Source organism: Sinohyriopsis cumingii, chromosome 4 (assembly GCF_028554795.1).
Source record: "Sinohyriopsis cumingii isolate HCF-2022 chromosome 4, ASM2855479v2, whole genome shotgun sequence".
Taxonomy (NCBI): Eukaryota; Metazoa; Mollusca; class Bivalvia; order Unionida; family Unionidae; genus Sinohyriopsis; species Sinohyriopsis cumingii.
The window spans coordinates 55,527,626-55,544,854 of NC_142964.1; the positions used below are offsets into that span (position 1 = coordinate 55,527,626).

The 17,229-nt window shown below is 34.8% G+C and overlaps 1 protein-coding gene across 1 annotated transcript in view; it reads left to right on the top strand.

Annotated features, from left to right (window-relative positions):
* LOC149801202 (ufm1-specific protease 1-like) overlaps positions 1–6,054 on the top strand; it is a 33,887-nt gene extending 27,833 nt beyond the window's left edge. The window contains exon 5 of the mRNA XM_089955243.1: positions 4,615–6,054. Within this exon, the coding sequence (XP_089811369.1) occupies positions 4,615–4,755 (141 nt within the window). The 3' untranslated portion in view covers positions 4,756–6,054. The remainder of the gene's footprint in view (positions 1–4,614) is intronic.
* Positions 6,055–17,229: the final 11,175 nt, after the last annotated feature.

Below are 17,229 nucleotides of genomic sequence, written 5' to 3' on the forward strand. Positions count from 1 at the left end.
AGGCATAGACTTATAAATGTGGGATGTGGGCTACCATCAGGCATTGGCTTATAAATGTGGGATGTGGGCTACCATCAAGCATTGGTTTATAAATGTGGGATGAGGGCTACCATCAGGCATGGGCTTATAAATGTGGGATGTGGGCTACCATCAGGCAGAGGCTTATACATGTGGGATGTGGGATACCATCAGGCATAGGTTTATAAATGTGGGATGTGGGCTACCATCAGGCATTGGCTTATAAATGTGGAATGTGGGCTACCATCAAGCATTGGCTTGTAAATGTGGGATGTGGGATACCATCAGGCATTGGCTTATAAATGTGGGATGTTGGCTACCATGAGACATAGGCTTATAAATGTGGGATGTGGGCCACCATCAGGCATAGGCTTATAAATGTGGAATGTGGGCCACCATCAGGCATTGGTTTATAAATGTGGGATGTGGGATACCATCAATTTGTTTTCTCATTTTTATTAGCATCCCATTAATCTTTCAGACCGTATTCTAAAAAAGATGGCTTCTAAATAACTACAGCATAAGAGTATGCTTGTCCCCAGACTTGCATGCACTTTCCTAACAGTATTATGTTCTGTTTATAGCAGCTGCCCTATTTCCAAGAAACTTGCTGGTTTCTACTTTAATCCTTTGACCTTGGTTTCTATTTATAGTAGCTGTATGACTTAGACAGGAAAGAACAGACTGGTTTTCTAATTTTTAATCTTTACTCGCAGATTCTTTGTTCTAATTCATATCTGGTACAGAACCATTTTGTCAGTATTTGGCACTAAATGTCATCAGATTTATTCTAGTCGATGTGTGTGTTAGAGCAAAAATGTTTTTCAAATAACTTCACAGATGGATTAGAAGAAAACGCAAAATGGATTCAAAGATGAATGGACTTATAGAAATATGGTAAATGTGGGATGTGGGCTACCATCAAGTATGGACTTATCATATAAGTATGGTAAATGTGGGATGTGGGCTACTATCAAGTATGGACTTATGTAAGTATGGTAAATGTGGGATGTGGGCTACTATCGAGTATGGACTTACCATGTAAGTATGGTAAATGTGGGATGTGGGCTACCATCAAGTATGGACTTATAAGTATGGTAAACATGGAATGTGAGCTACCATCAAGTATGGACTTATCATATAAGTATGGTAAATGTGAGATGTGGGCTACTATCAAGTATGGACTTATCATATAAGTATGGTAAATGTGGGATGTGGGCTACCATCAAGTATGGACTTATCAAATAGGTATGGTAAATGTGGGATGTGGGCTACTATCAAGTATGGACTTATCATATAAGTATGGTAAATGTGGGATGTGGGCTACCATCAAGTATGGATTTATCATGTAAGTATGGTAAATGTGGGATGAGGCTTATCATTAAACATGGGTTTATCATATAAATGTGGGGTGTGGGGGTTACCATCAAGTATGGACTTATCATGTAAGTATGGTAAATATGGGATGAGGGTTATCATTAAACATGGATTTATCATGTAAATGTAGGGTGTGGGGGTTACCATCAAGTATGGGTTTATATAGATATGTTTAATGGGAGATGTGGGCTACCATCAAGCCTGTGCTTATAATAAAAATGTGGCATGTGGGCTTATCAACAGGCATAGGTTCATCAAATAAATGTGGACATGTGGGCTACCATTAAGCATGGCCTCATCAGATAAATGTGAATTTGGGGCCTATCATCAAGTTTGTAAATATGGGGGTGGGCTTATAATGGAGCATATCAGGAAATAGATATGGTAAATCTCTATTCTAGGTTATATTCTTTATAAGGAATTTTTCAATTTTATATGTATTCGTTCTTCTTCATACCACCGTTGATTGTAGTGGGGGCATTTCGATACCTTGTTGATTTGTATGTTCATCCAGAGAAAATCATTGCAGAAATCATTAATGTGCATACTTTCACTATCTGTTCAGATTCTCAAGCCATTATAGCAATTTTCCAATTTTTTTAAAACATATATTTGAACATTCATTTCAAACATTTATGACAAAAGCAATTAGCACAATTAAACAAAAACTACTTGAGGTAGACCAATGAAATTTTGTTCACATATTTATATGCAGTTATGTAGATGGACCCATTAGATTTTTCAGTTTTAACATTTGTTAAAAACCAGTCTAAATGCTTGTTCAAGCTACATGTGACAAATTTTTTGTAACCAGTCTAAATGCTTGTTCAAGCTACATGTGACAAATTTTTTGTAACCAGTCTAAATGCTTGTCACAAAGACATTATTGTAAAAATGCACAATTATATGTCCATGTCTCTAGAGTTTTTCCTGAAAATTAATTTTTTGCCCAGGGCTCTCCTATGCATGCTACATTTTAATGATTTTGTCCGATTACATCCTGACACTAGTACCACAAACAGGCCTGTTTTATGACATTTTTCGACAAATGACTTTGACCACTGAGCATGGGACTGGACTTGTACAAGAACTTGTGGGCCTGGGTAAAAATTTCAGTAAAATATATTTAGGGGTTACAGTCTGCATATTTTAAACAGTCCACTGACTTGTAGAGATCTTGACTTTGAGAATGCATTATCCCTTGTAGAGATCTCGACCTTGAGAAAGAGGGTATGACAGAATATGTAAGATATTGTAAAGTTGTGACATTCAAATGTTATACCCAGACAAAGAGGTCACCAATTTTTATTTTTCATTGCTGCAACCTTAACCAAGTGGCATACCTATTATAAAGTGATACACTAGAATGTTTATACAAAATCTTCTACTCAGGACAATGTTACTATTCATTTACCTTGACCTTTAGATAAGAAAGCATGCTTGTGGCGTATGACACTCTCTAGTTATTATATATTGAATTGACTAAAGTTTCATCAAAATATCTTAAGTGGTTCTAAAGTTACATTCTAGACATGGATAGAAATCAGATTTATATTTTCACTTGCCATGACCTTGTGACAGAAGGTTTGGCAGTTATATGCAATCTCTCTATACATGATACATAACTACCTAAAGTTTAATGAAATTATCTGACATGATTCTAAAGTTATATTCTGGTCAAGGATACAAGTCACAGAATGGCATTTTCCATGACCTTGACCTTTTAGGCAGTTACATGGCTATGGCATGTGACACATGATCTAGCCATTAGATATATTAGGGTAAGTTTCATGAAAATCTTTCTAACCATTACAAAATTATGGTCTAAATAAAAACAACATTCATGGATGGAGGGACAGACCTTTTATAATTGATGCTAGCTTCTTATCAGATAAATTTAGCAATTTTGTAGAAATGTAGAAATATCATTAGTTCCCATGCTTGAAATTACCTTTTTTCAGTACTGTCAGCAATTTGTGATAGTTGTAAGCATTTCAGCTAGCAGAAAAAAGGCAATGTTCAAAGTCCAAAAGCATATTTTGTATTTTAAAATAAACATTTAAACAAAATCTTTCCAGCAAGAAGCTTTTAGTTCATGTTGTCAGCTATCAGTATCAGAATTATAACTAGCAAATGCTTGCTTGCTAATTATATTTTAGAGCTGATTTTTGTGTCATTTTAGAGCCAGTTTCTTGTGTCATTTTAAGCTGATTTATTGTGTCATTTAAGAACCAATTTCTTGTGTCATTTTAGAGCATGTTTCTTGTGTCATTTTACAACCATTGCTTTTGTAATTTTACAACCATTTCTTGTGTCATTTTAAAGCCAATTTCTTGTGTCATTTTAGAGCCGATTTCTTGTGTCATTTTAGAGCCAATTTCTGGTGTCATTTTAGAGCCAATTTCTTGTGTCATTTTAAAGCTAATTTCCTGCCTCATTTTAGAGCCAATTTCTTGTGTCATTTTAAAGCCAATTTCTTGTGTCATTTTAAAGCCAAGCCGATTTCTTGTGTCATTTTAAAGCCAATTTCTTGTGTCATTTTAAAACCAATTTCTTGTGTCATTTTTTGAGCCAGTTTCTTGTGTCATTTTAAAGCCAATTTCCTGTGTCATTTTAGGTCCTATTTCTTGTGTCATTATAGAGCCAATTTCTCATGTCATTTTAAAGCCAATTTCCTGCATCATTTTAGAGCCAGTTTCTTGTGTCATTTTAGAGCCAATTTCTTGTGTCATTTTAAAGCCAATTTCTTGTGTCTTTTTAAAGCCAATTTCTTGTATCATTTTAGAACCCATTTCTTGTGTCATTTTTCGAGCCAATTTCTTGTGTCATCTTAGAGCCAATTTCTTGTGTCATTTTAGAGCCGATTTCTTGTGTCATTTTTAGAGCCAATCTTGTGTCATTTGGAGCCAATTTCTTGTGTCATTTTAAAGCCAATTTCTTGTGTCATCTTTAGAGCCGATTTCTTGTGTCTGTTTAAAACCATTTCTTGTGTCATTTTTGAGCCAATTTCTTGTGTCTCATACATTTACTTAAATTTAGTAAAAGTAATTTAAATACAGAAAATTAGGTAAAGGTTTGCATTTTATAAATGAAGCATATACTATGCTGTTGGGTCAGTAATAATTACTTGAGAAATGTTACAACTAATCGATTACTTCATATGGTGACTGCATCTGATAATTTTCTTGATATTAATGCAATTTTCTATGTCTTTTACAGGACCCACATTACTATGGTAACAGGCCTGCCTCCAGGTTCATGCTCCAAGAAGATGGCTGGATCAAATGGTGGACACTTGACAAATTCATGGAGAGTTCCTTCTACAATCTCTGTTTTCCTCAGCTTGTGGCATCCACATGAACACATTTTTAACCATTATGGACTACTGGAATTATTATAAATCATATGTGAAGATGTTCCATTGAATAAATACAGTTCAAAAACAGGATTTGAGTTTCAAAAGTCGGCAGTGTTTGTTCATCACAATTCAAGATATTAAAGCAATGAAAAATGGCTTCATTTAGTATGATCAGTCTTGAACCACATCCTTAAAAAAGGTGAAACAATTGTGATTAAACAGTTTGATAATCTTGTGGGCAAGTAACCATGTTTTTTCAAAGATGCCAACAGACTAAACCTTGCTTTCTCCCACCACCACTGACATTTGCCAAGGTTGAACTGGTGTATAGTCATGAAGTTAAAATTATAAGTTGGTCTGGTACATCCTGATGTGCTACATGTGGTGCAACACGACACGATGGAATTGGGTTCACTGGGTTAATTTCAGCAAGTTTTGGACACCAGTTTTAATGATTCTTTGTTTATTGCTGGAGGGTCCCATTTGGATTGATTCGTTAAGGTCCTTCAACTAAATTCATCAGTCCATCTGCCTTCACATATTTGAGGATGATTCCACAAAACTGAATGGGCAAAATAAAGTTTGACTTTCTGACATTGATACAGCTGTGGACCCTGTACTCTTGAAATTGTTTTACTAAGTTTAGGAAATATAACTTGAGATACCAAAATTAAATTCATTACATTTGATTACTTGTAAATGTTTTTTACAGTGAAACCCTGCTATAACAACCTTCATTTTAACACAAATTCAGATACAAGACGTCCATGGCATGGCTTGTGAAACATTTACAATAATTTCACAAATTTGTTGATGTACTGCAAAGCTTTAGTGCTAAAATAAACAAGAGCTTGATTTAATAATTTGGCAATGTGTGATTTAATAATTTGGCGATTCATGATTTAATAATTTGGCAATATGTGATTTAATGATTTGGTTATATTTGATTTAATAATTTGGCAATATGTGATTTAATAATTTGGCAATATGTGATTTAATAATTTGGTGATTCATGATTTAATAATTTGGCGATATGTGATTTAATAATTTGGCAATATGTGATTTAATAATTTGGCTATATGTGATTTAATAATTTGGCAATATGTGATTTAATAATTTGGTGATTCATGATTTAATAATTTGGTGATTCATGATTTAATAATTTGATGATATGTGTTTTATCATTGAAGGAAATAGATATCTTATTACCGTGTTATTTTTAAAAGAAGTTAGAGTTTTAAAAGCCAATAATTGTTAATCTAATTATGACTGAACCATCACCAATAAAGTCATTAAGTTTTCTTTGTATTTGTCTTTAATGCATCCTGTGTACAATTGTTGCATGATGCTCAATCCAGGGTAAACAATAACAAACTGATGGTTTTGCTCAGTCATCTGGCATAAACAACCAAGCACCTAAAAATGTAGTGGTCTAGAAATGTTTCTCACTCAAATTTAACAATCACTTGATTTTGAAACCTATTTATTGGAAAAAAGTAGACCAGTTGTCATTTTGTCTAATGTAGGTATGAGCGATATTCCATTGCATAAGGTCAGAGGTCAGTCTGGGTAAAAATATGTTGTGTATAATAAGGTGTTAATTTAGATTTGTTATAAAAATTATTTAAGCACAAATATGGAAGAATGCAATGTCAATTTAAATTTGGCATAACCTTTTATATAACATACCCAAAATCTGCTTTATTTCTGCATGTAAATGTTGAAGTTCCTTTGCACTCTGAACAACCTATTACCTCTTGGAGCTCTTCAGTGTGTAAAAAGCAACTTTGTAATAGTGGGTGAAGTGTCAGTTCATCTATAGACCACCAATGCTTGCTCTATCAAATTTCATAAATACCCATGCACCAAACAATGCCATTGTTGAAATCACCAGAATTGTCCTGAGCAGTTTTGGTCAGTGCCACAAACGTACCCACCCACCCACCTATTTTAGATCCTTCAAATATGCACAGGCCATTTGTCTTTGTAATGCTAAAGTTACATGTATACGTGCTATTGATAAACGCTAACTGGAACAGAACCATTTAAGTTATAGGGGTGCAGGGATTTGCTGTTACAATCACATCTGCAATAGTGAAGTCACAGTTATCAACATATGTTTCAGTGGAGATCACTATGTATCCATGAGATCACATGGTTTACTCCCAAAATCTTGGTTGAGATAGTTTTACTGCAGCTGATGGATTGATCGTCTCAAGGACTTTTAGAGGTCAATACACATCAGTATGAGGATGCATTCACCGTTCACTTGTATAAGCAAAAAGGGCAACAGACAATCCTGCAACAGCCATCAGGGCATCTCCTAGCTGTTAATTGCCAGAAATATGCAGAATCAACTTGTTCATCACATTGATCAATGACTTCTGCCTAAGAGTCATTGTGGGGTCAGGAAGGGATGAGGGATCATGGCATAGTGTTTGCATTTTGTCAACTTCAGGAGAAATGCCAGGTACAAAACCCCAACCTGTGCACAACTTTTGTTGACCTGACACTCTCAGTCATGGGGACCCCTAAAAGATCACAGTAAAATTTGGTTGCCAATGTCATGATCGCATACTTGCCTTGCATCTTGGACAACAGTGAGTCATCTGAACCATTCCAAGTCACCAATGGAATCAAGCAAGACTATGCAGAAGTGTCAGCAATGTAAATCTCTGAACTTCGGCATGTCTTTTATTGATCAAGCAACCTCGTGCAGCATCTCATGTCCAGTGTCTCAAAAAACACAAAATGGCCATTCTGCATCTCATGTCCAGTACCACAGACAGCACAAAAGGGTCTGATCAGCCATGCCGCATCTCATGTCTGGTACCACAGACAGCACAAAAGGGTCTGATCAGCCATGCTGCATCTCATGTCTAGTACCACAGACAGCACAAAATGGTCTGATCAGCCATTCTGCATCTCGTGTCTAGTACCACAGACAGCACAAAATGGTCTGATCAGCCATTCCGCATCTCATGTCTAGTACCACAGACAGCACAAAAGGGTCTGATCAGCCATTCTGCATCTCATGTCTAGTACCACAGACAGCACAAAAGGGTCTGATAAGCCATGACGCATCTCATGTCCAGTGCCACCAACAGCACAAAATGGTCTGATTAGCCACTCACATGCTGACGGAAACCAAAACAGTGATGTCATGATCGTCTTCCAACTCAGAGGATGAAAAACTTAGCAAGCAAAACTCGTGTATTAATTTCATTTAATGTATTTCTTAAGCTAATATAAAAATTTCTTTCTAGAAACTTTCAATGTCTGATTCATGCATTTTATTGTTAGTGTATTAGCATGAAATTACATATTGGGATTGGCATGGAATTTAGCAGGTTTTGTGCATGGTTTCAATGAAATTAATATTATGGATATAATGATATGGAAGGTACATTTACTCTGTTTACACCATTCAGTTGCCAGTTATATTGTACATGTGTATGTACCAGTGCATAGTGTACTGTTTACACTTCGGTTGCCAGTTATCTTGTTCATGCATTTGTACCATTTGCATGGTGTATTATGTTTACACTGTTCAGTTGCTGGTTATCTTGTACATGTGTATATGCCAGTGCATGGTGTATTCTGTTTACACTATTAAGTTGCCAGTTATCTTGTACATGTGTATATACCAGTGCGTGGTGTATTCTGTTTACACTATTCAGTTGCCGGTTATCTTGTTCATGTATTTGTACCAGTGCATGGTGTATTCTGTTGACACTATTTAGTTGCCAGTTATATTGTACATGTGTATATACCAGTGCATAGTGTACTGTTTACACTATTCGGTTACCAGTTATCTTGTTCATGCATTTGTACTAGTGCCTGGTGTATTCTGTTGACACTATTTAGTTGCCAGTTATCTTGTATATGTGTATATACCAGTGCATGGTGTATTCTGTTTACACTATTCAGTTGCCGGTTATCTTGTTCATGTATTTGTACCAGTGCATGGTGTATTCTGTTTAAACTATTTAGTTACCTTGTACACGTATATGTATGAACCAATGCATCGTGTACTCTGTTTACACTATTCAGATGCCAGACATCTGGTATATGTATATGTATGTACCAGTGCATGTGTACTTTGTTTACACTATTCAGTTGCCAGTTATCTTCAGCATGTATGTTTATGTACCAGTCATGGTGTTCTGCCCAAAAATATTAAATATGTAATCACTGTTCTAGATATTATAAATTTAAGTTTGTAACTGTATCACACAAGTCAATAGTGTTTAGACACCCTTACACTCATCTTTTATGTTGCTAACATGCAATTGTTATGTATATCTATATTGTGTGTTAAACTTTTGTACATGATTGTAGATTGTAAGGGTCATTTTGCAAACATGTTTACACTTTTATGCCATAGAGAATTTGTTTATGAAATTGATGGGAAAATTACCCAATTTGTAGTGATTTTATTATAATTGTAGTTTTATCAGTTGATAAATGAAGGGGAGATTTCCATTGGTCAGAACATAATTATGTGATCAGACCCAATTGCGTTTATTCCTGTATAAACTGTACAGCGAACTACTTTATACTAAATAGTCACTTACAGAGTAACTAATGTCAGCATTGGACTGGAAGGCATACACATTGCATGCCTTTAAAATGAAATAAAAAATGGTGGGTTTATATTTTATGTAGAAAATTTAATAAATTGATTTGACAGAATCAAGTAACACATCTTTGCTGTTTTTCTGAATATAAATAATTCTTTAACTAGACTTGAAAAAGAAAAGCTGGAAACTCAAAATCTGTCAAGAACATTGGGGCTACAGCACTTTCACTGCAACTCGTTACAAATGAATTTAAAACTATTTTAAGAGTTTAATGTTTTTTCCGAGTATTGTGGCATAAACTGTCGGTTGCCAAATCACACAGAAAAAAAAGCAAGAAGAGATTGGGAGGAGAGGGGTTCAAAGATTAACATTATAATAATTGGATTCATAACATGATTGTTTTGTCATTGGTAACTATTTAACTAGAGTGTTCTTTGTAGTTGGTAACTATTTAACTAGTGTGTTCTTTGTAGTTGGTAACTATTTAACTAGTGTGTTCTTTGTAGCTAATAAATATTTAACTAGTGTGTTCTTTGTAGTTGGTAACTGTTTAACTAGTGTGTTCTTTGTAGTTAATAAATATTTAACTAGTGTTCTTTGTAGTTGGTAACTATTTAACTAGAGTGTTCTTTGTAGTTAATAAATATTTAACTAGAGTGTTCTTTGTAGCTAATAAATATTTAACTAGTGTGTTCTTTGTAGTTGGTATCTATTTAACTAGTGTGTTCTTTGTAGTTAATAAATATTTAGCTAGTGTTCTTTGTAGTTGGTAACTATTTAACTAGAGTGTTCTTTGTAGTTAATAAATATTTAACTAGAGTGTTCTTTGTAGCTAATAAATATTTAACTAGTGTGTTCTTTGTAGTTGGTAACTATTTAACTAGTGTGTTCTTTGTAGTTAATAAATATTTAGCTAGTGTTCTTTGTAGTTGGTAACTATTTAACTAGAGTGTTCTTTGTAGTTAATAAATATTTAACTAGAGTGTTCTTTGTAGCTAATAAATATTTAACTAGTGTGTTCTTTGTAGTTGGTAACTATTTAACTAGTGTGTTCTTTGCAGCTGGTAACTATTTAACTAGTGTGTTCTTTGCAGTTGGTAACTATTTAACTAGTGTGCAGTTGGTAACTATTTAACAAGTGTGTTCTTTGCAGTTGGTAACTATTTAACTATTATGTTCTTTGTAGTTGGTAACTATTTAACTAGAGTGTTCTTTGTAGTTAGTAACTATTTAACTAGTGTGTTCTTTGTAGTTGGTAACTATTTAACTAGTGTTCTTTGTAGTTGGTAACTATTTAACTAGTGTTCTTTGTAGTTAATAAATATTTAACTAGAGTGTTCTTTGTAGCTAATAAATATTTAACTAGAGTGTTCTTTGTAGCTAATAAATATTTAACTAGAGTGTTCTTTGTAGTTGGTAACTATTTAACTAGAGTGTTCTTTGTAGTTGGTAACTATTTAACTAGTGTGTTCTTTGTAGTTGGTAACTATTTAACTATTGTGTTCTTTGTAGTTGGTAACTATTTAACTAGAGTGTTCTTTGTAGTTGGTAACTATTTAACTATTGTGTTCTTTGTAGTTGGTAACTATTTAACTAGAGTGTTCTTTGTAGTTGGTAACTATTTAACTAGTGTGTTCTTTGTAGTTGGTTACTTTTTAACTACTGTTCTTTGTAGTTGGTAACTATTTAACTAGAGTGTTCTTTGTAGTTAATAAATATTTAACTAGAGTTCTTTGTAGCTAATACATATTTAACTAATGTGTTCTTTGTAGTTGGTAACTGTTTAACTAGTGTGTTCTTTATAGTTGGTAACTATTTAACTAGTGTTCTTTGTAGTTGGTAACTATTTAACTAGAGAGTTCTTGGTAGCAAATAACTATTTAACTATAGTGTTTTTGTGGCTAATACACGTAACTATTAAACTTGTGTGTTCTTTGTATATGGTAACTATTTAACTTTTGAGTTCTTTGTAGCTAACGGTGACCCAAAGTGTTCATTTAATATCAGTAATATGCCACCTGTTGCTGTTGCATAGCTTAACCTTTCCATCATCCATATAACAAGAATTTATTCCTCCTGCAGGATGACTATCCAGATATTTCCTATGAACTGACACCTGCCAAATAGTTCTTGTCCTTTTACCTGACATGTCAGTGTTTACTTGATGCAAATTACACCATGCCAAATAGTTCTTGTCCTTTGACCTGACATGTCAGTGTTTACTTGATGCAAATTACACCATGCCAAATACTTCTTGTCCTTTTACCTGACATGTCAGTGTTTACTTGATGCAAATTACACCATGCCAAATACTTCTTTTCCTTTTACCTGACATGTCAGTGTTTACTTGATGCAAATTACACCATGCCAAATACTTCTTGTCCTTTTACCTGACATGTCAGTGTTTACTTGATGCAAATTACACCATGTCAAATACTTCTTATCATTTTACCTGACATGTCAATGTTTACTTGATGCAAATTGCACCATGCCAATACTTCCTGTCCTTTTACCCGACATGTCAGTGTTTACTTGATGCAAATTACACCATGCCAAATACTTCTTGTCCTTTTACCTGACATGTCAATGTTTACTTGATGCAAATTACACCATGTCAAATACTTCTTATCATTTTACCTGACATGTCAGTGTTTACTTGATGCAAATTACACCATGCCAAATACTTCTTGTCCTTTTACCTGACATGTCAATGTTTACTTGATGCAAATTACACCATGTCAAATACTTCTTATCATTTTACCTGACATGTCAGTGTTTACTTGATGCAAATTACACCATGCCAAATACTTCTTGTCCTTTTACCTGACATGTCAATGTTTACTTGATGCAAATTACACCATGCCAAATACTTCTTGTCCTTTTACCTGACATGTCAATGTTTGCTTGATGCAAATTACACCATGCCAAATACTTCTTGTCCTTTTACCTGACATGTCAATGTTTACTTGATGCAAATTACACGATATGGAAAATTATTATTGCTTTACATCATAAAGCATGAATTAGACATTTTTGTGTGCAGCAATTTATTGAGTGTATTTGCTCGCAGTCCAAATGTTATTCTTTATTTGGAATTCATTCTTTTATAAATATATATATATATATATATATATATATATATATATATATATATATATATATATATATATAATAACCTTAAGACCAAGTAGTAGGTACGCACATAATAACAGAAACTATATTATAGCTACTGTGAGTAAAACCCATGTGCCTTAGCCGGCAACAAACATCCTATAGCCCAGCCCAATTGGGATGTTGCATATGACCCGAGCCTCAACCCTTACGGGGTCTCGAAAAGCATTTTATAAAACAAACAATTCTGAAAATAAGAAGTATTCTTTTGTACTTAGTTGTCTTTCAAATCTTTATATAATAAATAATACTGGCTTGTATTTGGCATTTAAAATTTCAATATATTCAGAGTCTAGGGGCCTCTCTTAACATCTAAAAGGGTCAGCCAATAGTATTTGCACACCTTTCCATTTGTTTTATTTTCCTACCTCTTTTGAAAACAAGAAGCATCAACGATATTAAAAAATAGATAAGACTTAGCCTATTCATTCATTAATTTATAGTTTCTAACCTGATTGTCACCAAGGGGTCCCAAACACTATCAACTTATTAGTGTTTCAAGCCAAACAGAAGCTCTCAATGTAAAGCCAACACACTGCTCACCATCCTTTTCTGGTTTCCAGAACAGTACAGACTTTTGTTTTCTGGCACAGCATATAGGATATGTATCTACGAAAGTGCCAGTGAAATCTTCCTTTGACCTGTACTGTCCGTCACTTTCAAACAGTACAATTAGGAAATGAGTGGAATCTTCCTTTGACCTGTACTGTCCATCACTTTCAAAAAGTACGATTAGGAAATGAGTGGAATCTTCCTTTGACCTGTACTGTCCATCACTTTCACAGTATGATTAAAAAATGAACATGCTCACTATGTCATTTATCATGCATCCCAAGCCAGTGTCAAATGCCATATGAAGAGTGCTCATGATAAAACTGATTTGGCAGCTGAAGACATGACTGCTGATCATGCTGACAAAACTACGAAGGGGAGCTTACTAAACAAAAGCATAATTACACCTGAGGAGCGGGTAAAAAAAGTACGTCATGCAACAAAGGGGGGAGTGGGTCGAAAATGACAGAATTTCTTGTGGACAACTTTGCAGTTAATATTACCAATATTAAAATATAACTGTTGGGATGGGGGTAAACTGATTTTAATAATACATGTTGCAATGCCAGATTTCCTCATCCCACCTCATACTGATATCCTGTTAATCGTATTCGTACTTGAAAAAGGATAAGGTGGGTATGCGCCAGGCTGTAGGGTTGACTTCCATAAACTTCTGGAAAGTCACCCTTGGGGAGGATGAATTCTCATCATGCATATGAGGGTAGTTTTCATCCCAGAAAGTGATAAACTATGCAACAACAAGTTTTCATCCCAGATAAACTATGCAACAACAAGTTTTCATCCCAGATAAACTATGCAACAACAAGTTTTCATCCCAGATAAACTATGCAACAACAAGTACAACCTCATTAAGATTAGCTTTACCCTCACCACACGTTTCTTCAGTATGGCTTAATTAGTTTTGGGGAAACCCTGGTTCTGCCGGATGAAGCAAGTATTGATTAGTCTTACTGACGTGGAGGTTTTAAAATGACTCATTTTTCCATGGACATAAACAAGCACTGTTAGACTAGTTTTGGTTATTGTGTGTATTGTAGGAGACCCAATTTTCAGATACTATGAAGTGGATGTTGCTACTTCAGATAATAACTATCTTACCTCTAAAATCCACACAAATTGTTCCATTCTGCTCGAATTTTTAATTGTGCTCTTCTGTACATACTGCAGGGCTAAACAGATTTTTGAAGTTTTTAAAAGTTAGCCCAGAAAATGGGTTTAGGTTTAGGTGATAATGATGGGAATATGATAAAACTGATGTGAAATCATTTGTGATTATACATAATAGCAAAGTCAGTTTCTTTTTCATGACTAATGTGAGATGCATAAAACAAGTGTTACTGTACCACTCTAGTATATTCTTGAGTGGGCATACATCTCATACAGGCTTGGTGAACCCCCAAGTGGGCATACCACTCTTGTATATTACTGAGTGGGCATACTACTCATACAAGCTTGTTACAGCCCCAAGTGGGCATACCACTCTTGTATATTACTGAGTGGGCATACCACTCATACAAGCTTGTTACACCCCCAAGTAGGCATACCACTCTTGTATATTACTGAGTGGGCATACCACTCATACAATCTTGTTACACCCCCAAGTGGGCATACCACTCATACAAGCTTGTTACACCCCCAAGTGGGCATACCACTCATACAAGCTTGTTACACCCCAAGTGGGCATACTACTCTTGTATATTACTGAGTGGGCATACCACTCATACAAGCTTGTTACACCCCAAGTGGGCATACCACTCTTGTATATTACTGAGTGGGCATACCACTCATACAAGCTTGTTACACCCCCAAGTGGGCATACCACTCATACAAGCTTGTTACACCCCCAAGTGGGCATACCACTCATACAAGCTTGTTACACCCCCAAGTGGGCATACCACTCTTGTATATTACTGAGTGGGCATACCACTCATACAAGCTTGGTGAACTGAGTGGGTGTACCACTCTAGTATATGCTTTGAGTGGGCATACCACTCATACAAGCTTGGTGAACTGAGTGGGTGTACCACTCCAGTATATGCTTTGAGTGGGCATACCACTCTTTGTATATTCTTGAGTGGGCATACCTCTTATACAAGTTTGGTGAAACACCGAGCGGGTGTACCACTCTAGTATATTGAGTGAGCGTACCACTCCAGTATATTCTTAAGTGGGTGTACCATTCATATGAGATTGGTGAAACCCCTAGTGGGTGTACCATTCTCACATACTTGTCTAGAAGCCTGTCATCTAGTATTCCAGTGGTCCTTCTTTCTATTCCTCAACTAATACCCCACTGTTACTGGTTAATGTTATATATATATATCGATCAAAAATGGTGTGACCTATGTTTATCAGTGACTGGTTGTTTTGACATTGCATCTGTGTACATGTGTTTATCATTGACGAGTTGTTTTGACATTGAATGTGTACATGTGAATTTGTGCTCAATTATTTGACCTTGCATCTGTGTACAAGTGTTTATCAGTGTGCATGATTATCAATGCATAGCTATTTTGACATTGCATCAGTGCACATGTTTATCAGTGTATGTATTTATTAGTTGTTATGACTCCATGGCCTTAAACTCTGTTACAGAAAGAAGGAAAACCAACAAATTTTGCAAAATCAATCAATAATTTAATTCTCTGACAAAGTGAAAATTTAAATGGAACTTGCAGTATTGTGAATTAAATCCCAAATAATATTAAAGGTTTAATAACAATCCAAAAGTACAGAATATTCCAAATGAATTCCAATAGTCTTGAATTTGCTGATGTACCAAGTCCTGAATTTGTTGATGTTGCAATAGTCTTGATGTACCACAATGATATAATCCAAAATGTCTTTGAATGAATCCTCAATCCTAAAGTTGTGTTTTAGTCCAAGTCTAATGAGCACTTTGCAATTCCAATGAATAATTTAAATAAAAAATTCCACTCCAATAACAATTTAACACAACTAAAAGTGATTCCACAGACTGACTTAAAAATCGGAATGAATAATTTTCTTTACCACGACCCTGTATAAAAATCTAAGACACAATAAGATGACCAGGATGTAGGTCACGAGTTCACTTCCAGAACATTCCAAGTCTGTAATTAAGGTTAGACCTTGAACTCAAACATGAGTAAACATATTTATAAATTACAGATATGACATAAAAACACAAGAATTGTCAGATGGGCAAAACTCCTACCCTCAATTATGGGCAAAGGTCAAGTACACAATACATATTATATAGTGCCTAGTTATTTTGACCTTGCATCATTTGTGTACATGTTTTCTACCACAGTACATTTTTATCAGTGCTTAGTGCACTTCATCTTATTACATGGCAGTTTACATTTATTATTGACATGATATTTGAATGTATCAGACACTCCAGATATTAGCATTGCTTCAACAATCCTTATAATAAATTTCATTGGGAATAGCATTGCTTCAACAATCCTTTTAATAAATTTCACTGGGAATGTTTTAATGCACAACTTTGTTAAATGGCTCAAACAAATATACCCTAGCACCTTTTTACCTATTTCTCAGGTAGATTCCATTCTACTCATTCTAATAAAGTTCAAACCACTAGGGTAATATCTGGACGTGACTGATGCTTTACTATCCAAAAAGAAATTCAAGATAGAAGAATTCGCTCTTTTAAACTGCCGACTGTCGATACTATCTCTGATATTGTAGAGCAATAAGATTGTGCACTATTTCATTTAAAACAAACTAGACACCATTAAAAGAGCTCTGGTGAAAACCCCATGTTGATATGACCATCCATTCCATAGAATTATTGATATTTTTAATATGTTCATTGTGGCATTCATATCTGAGGTCAGATTGGCTCCATTTTCATTCACAACCAACTAGATTATGAGTAGTATTTTGGTGAAAACTTCATGTCAGTGTGACTTTACAGTTTCATGCTGGACCAACTACTGGTAGACATCGTTAAGTTTTGTTTTAAAAAATGAAAACCAAATCTTGATATAGCCATCCTTTCATTTGATCTTCAAAGTTGATAATGTGGTTGCCATATTGGTGGACTCGTTGGCACTATTTTCAATTTGGATCAACTAGACACTACAAGAAGTCTTCTGGAGAAAACAATGTCAATATGACATTCCACCGAGGAGGAGAAGTACT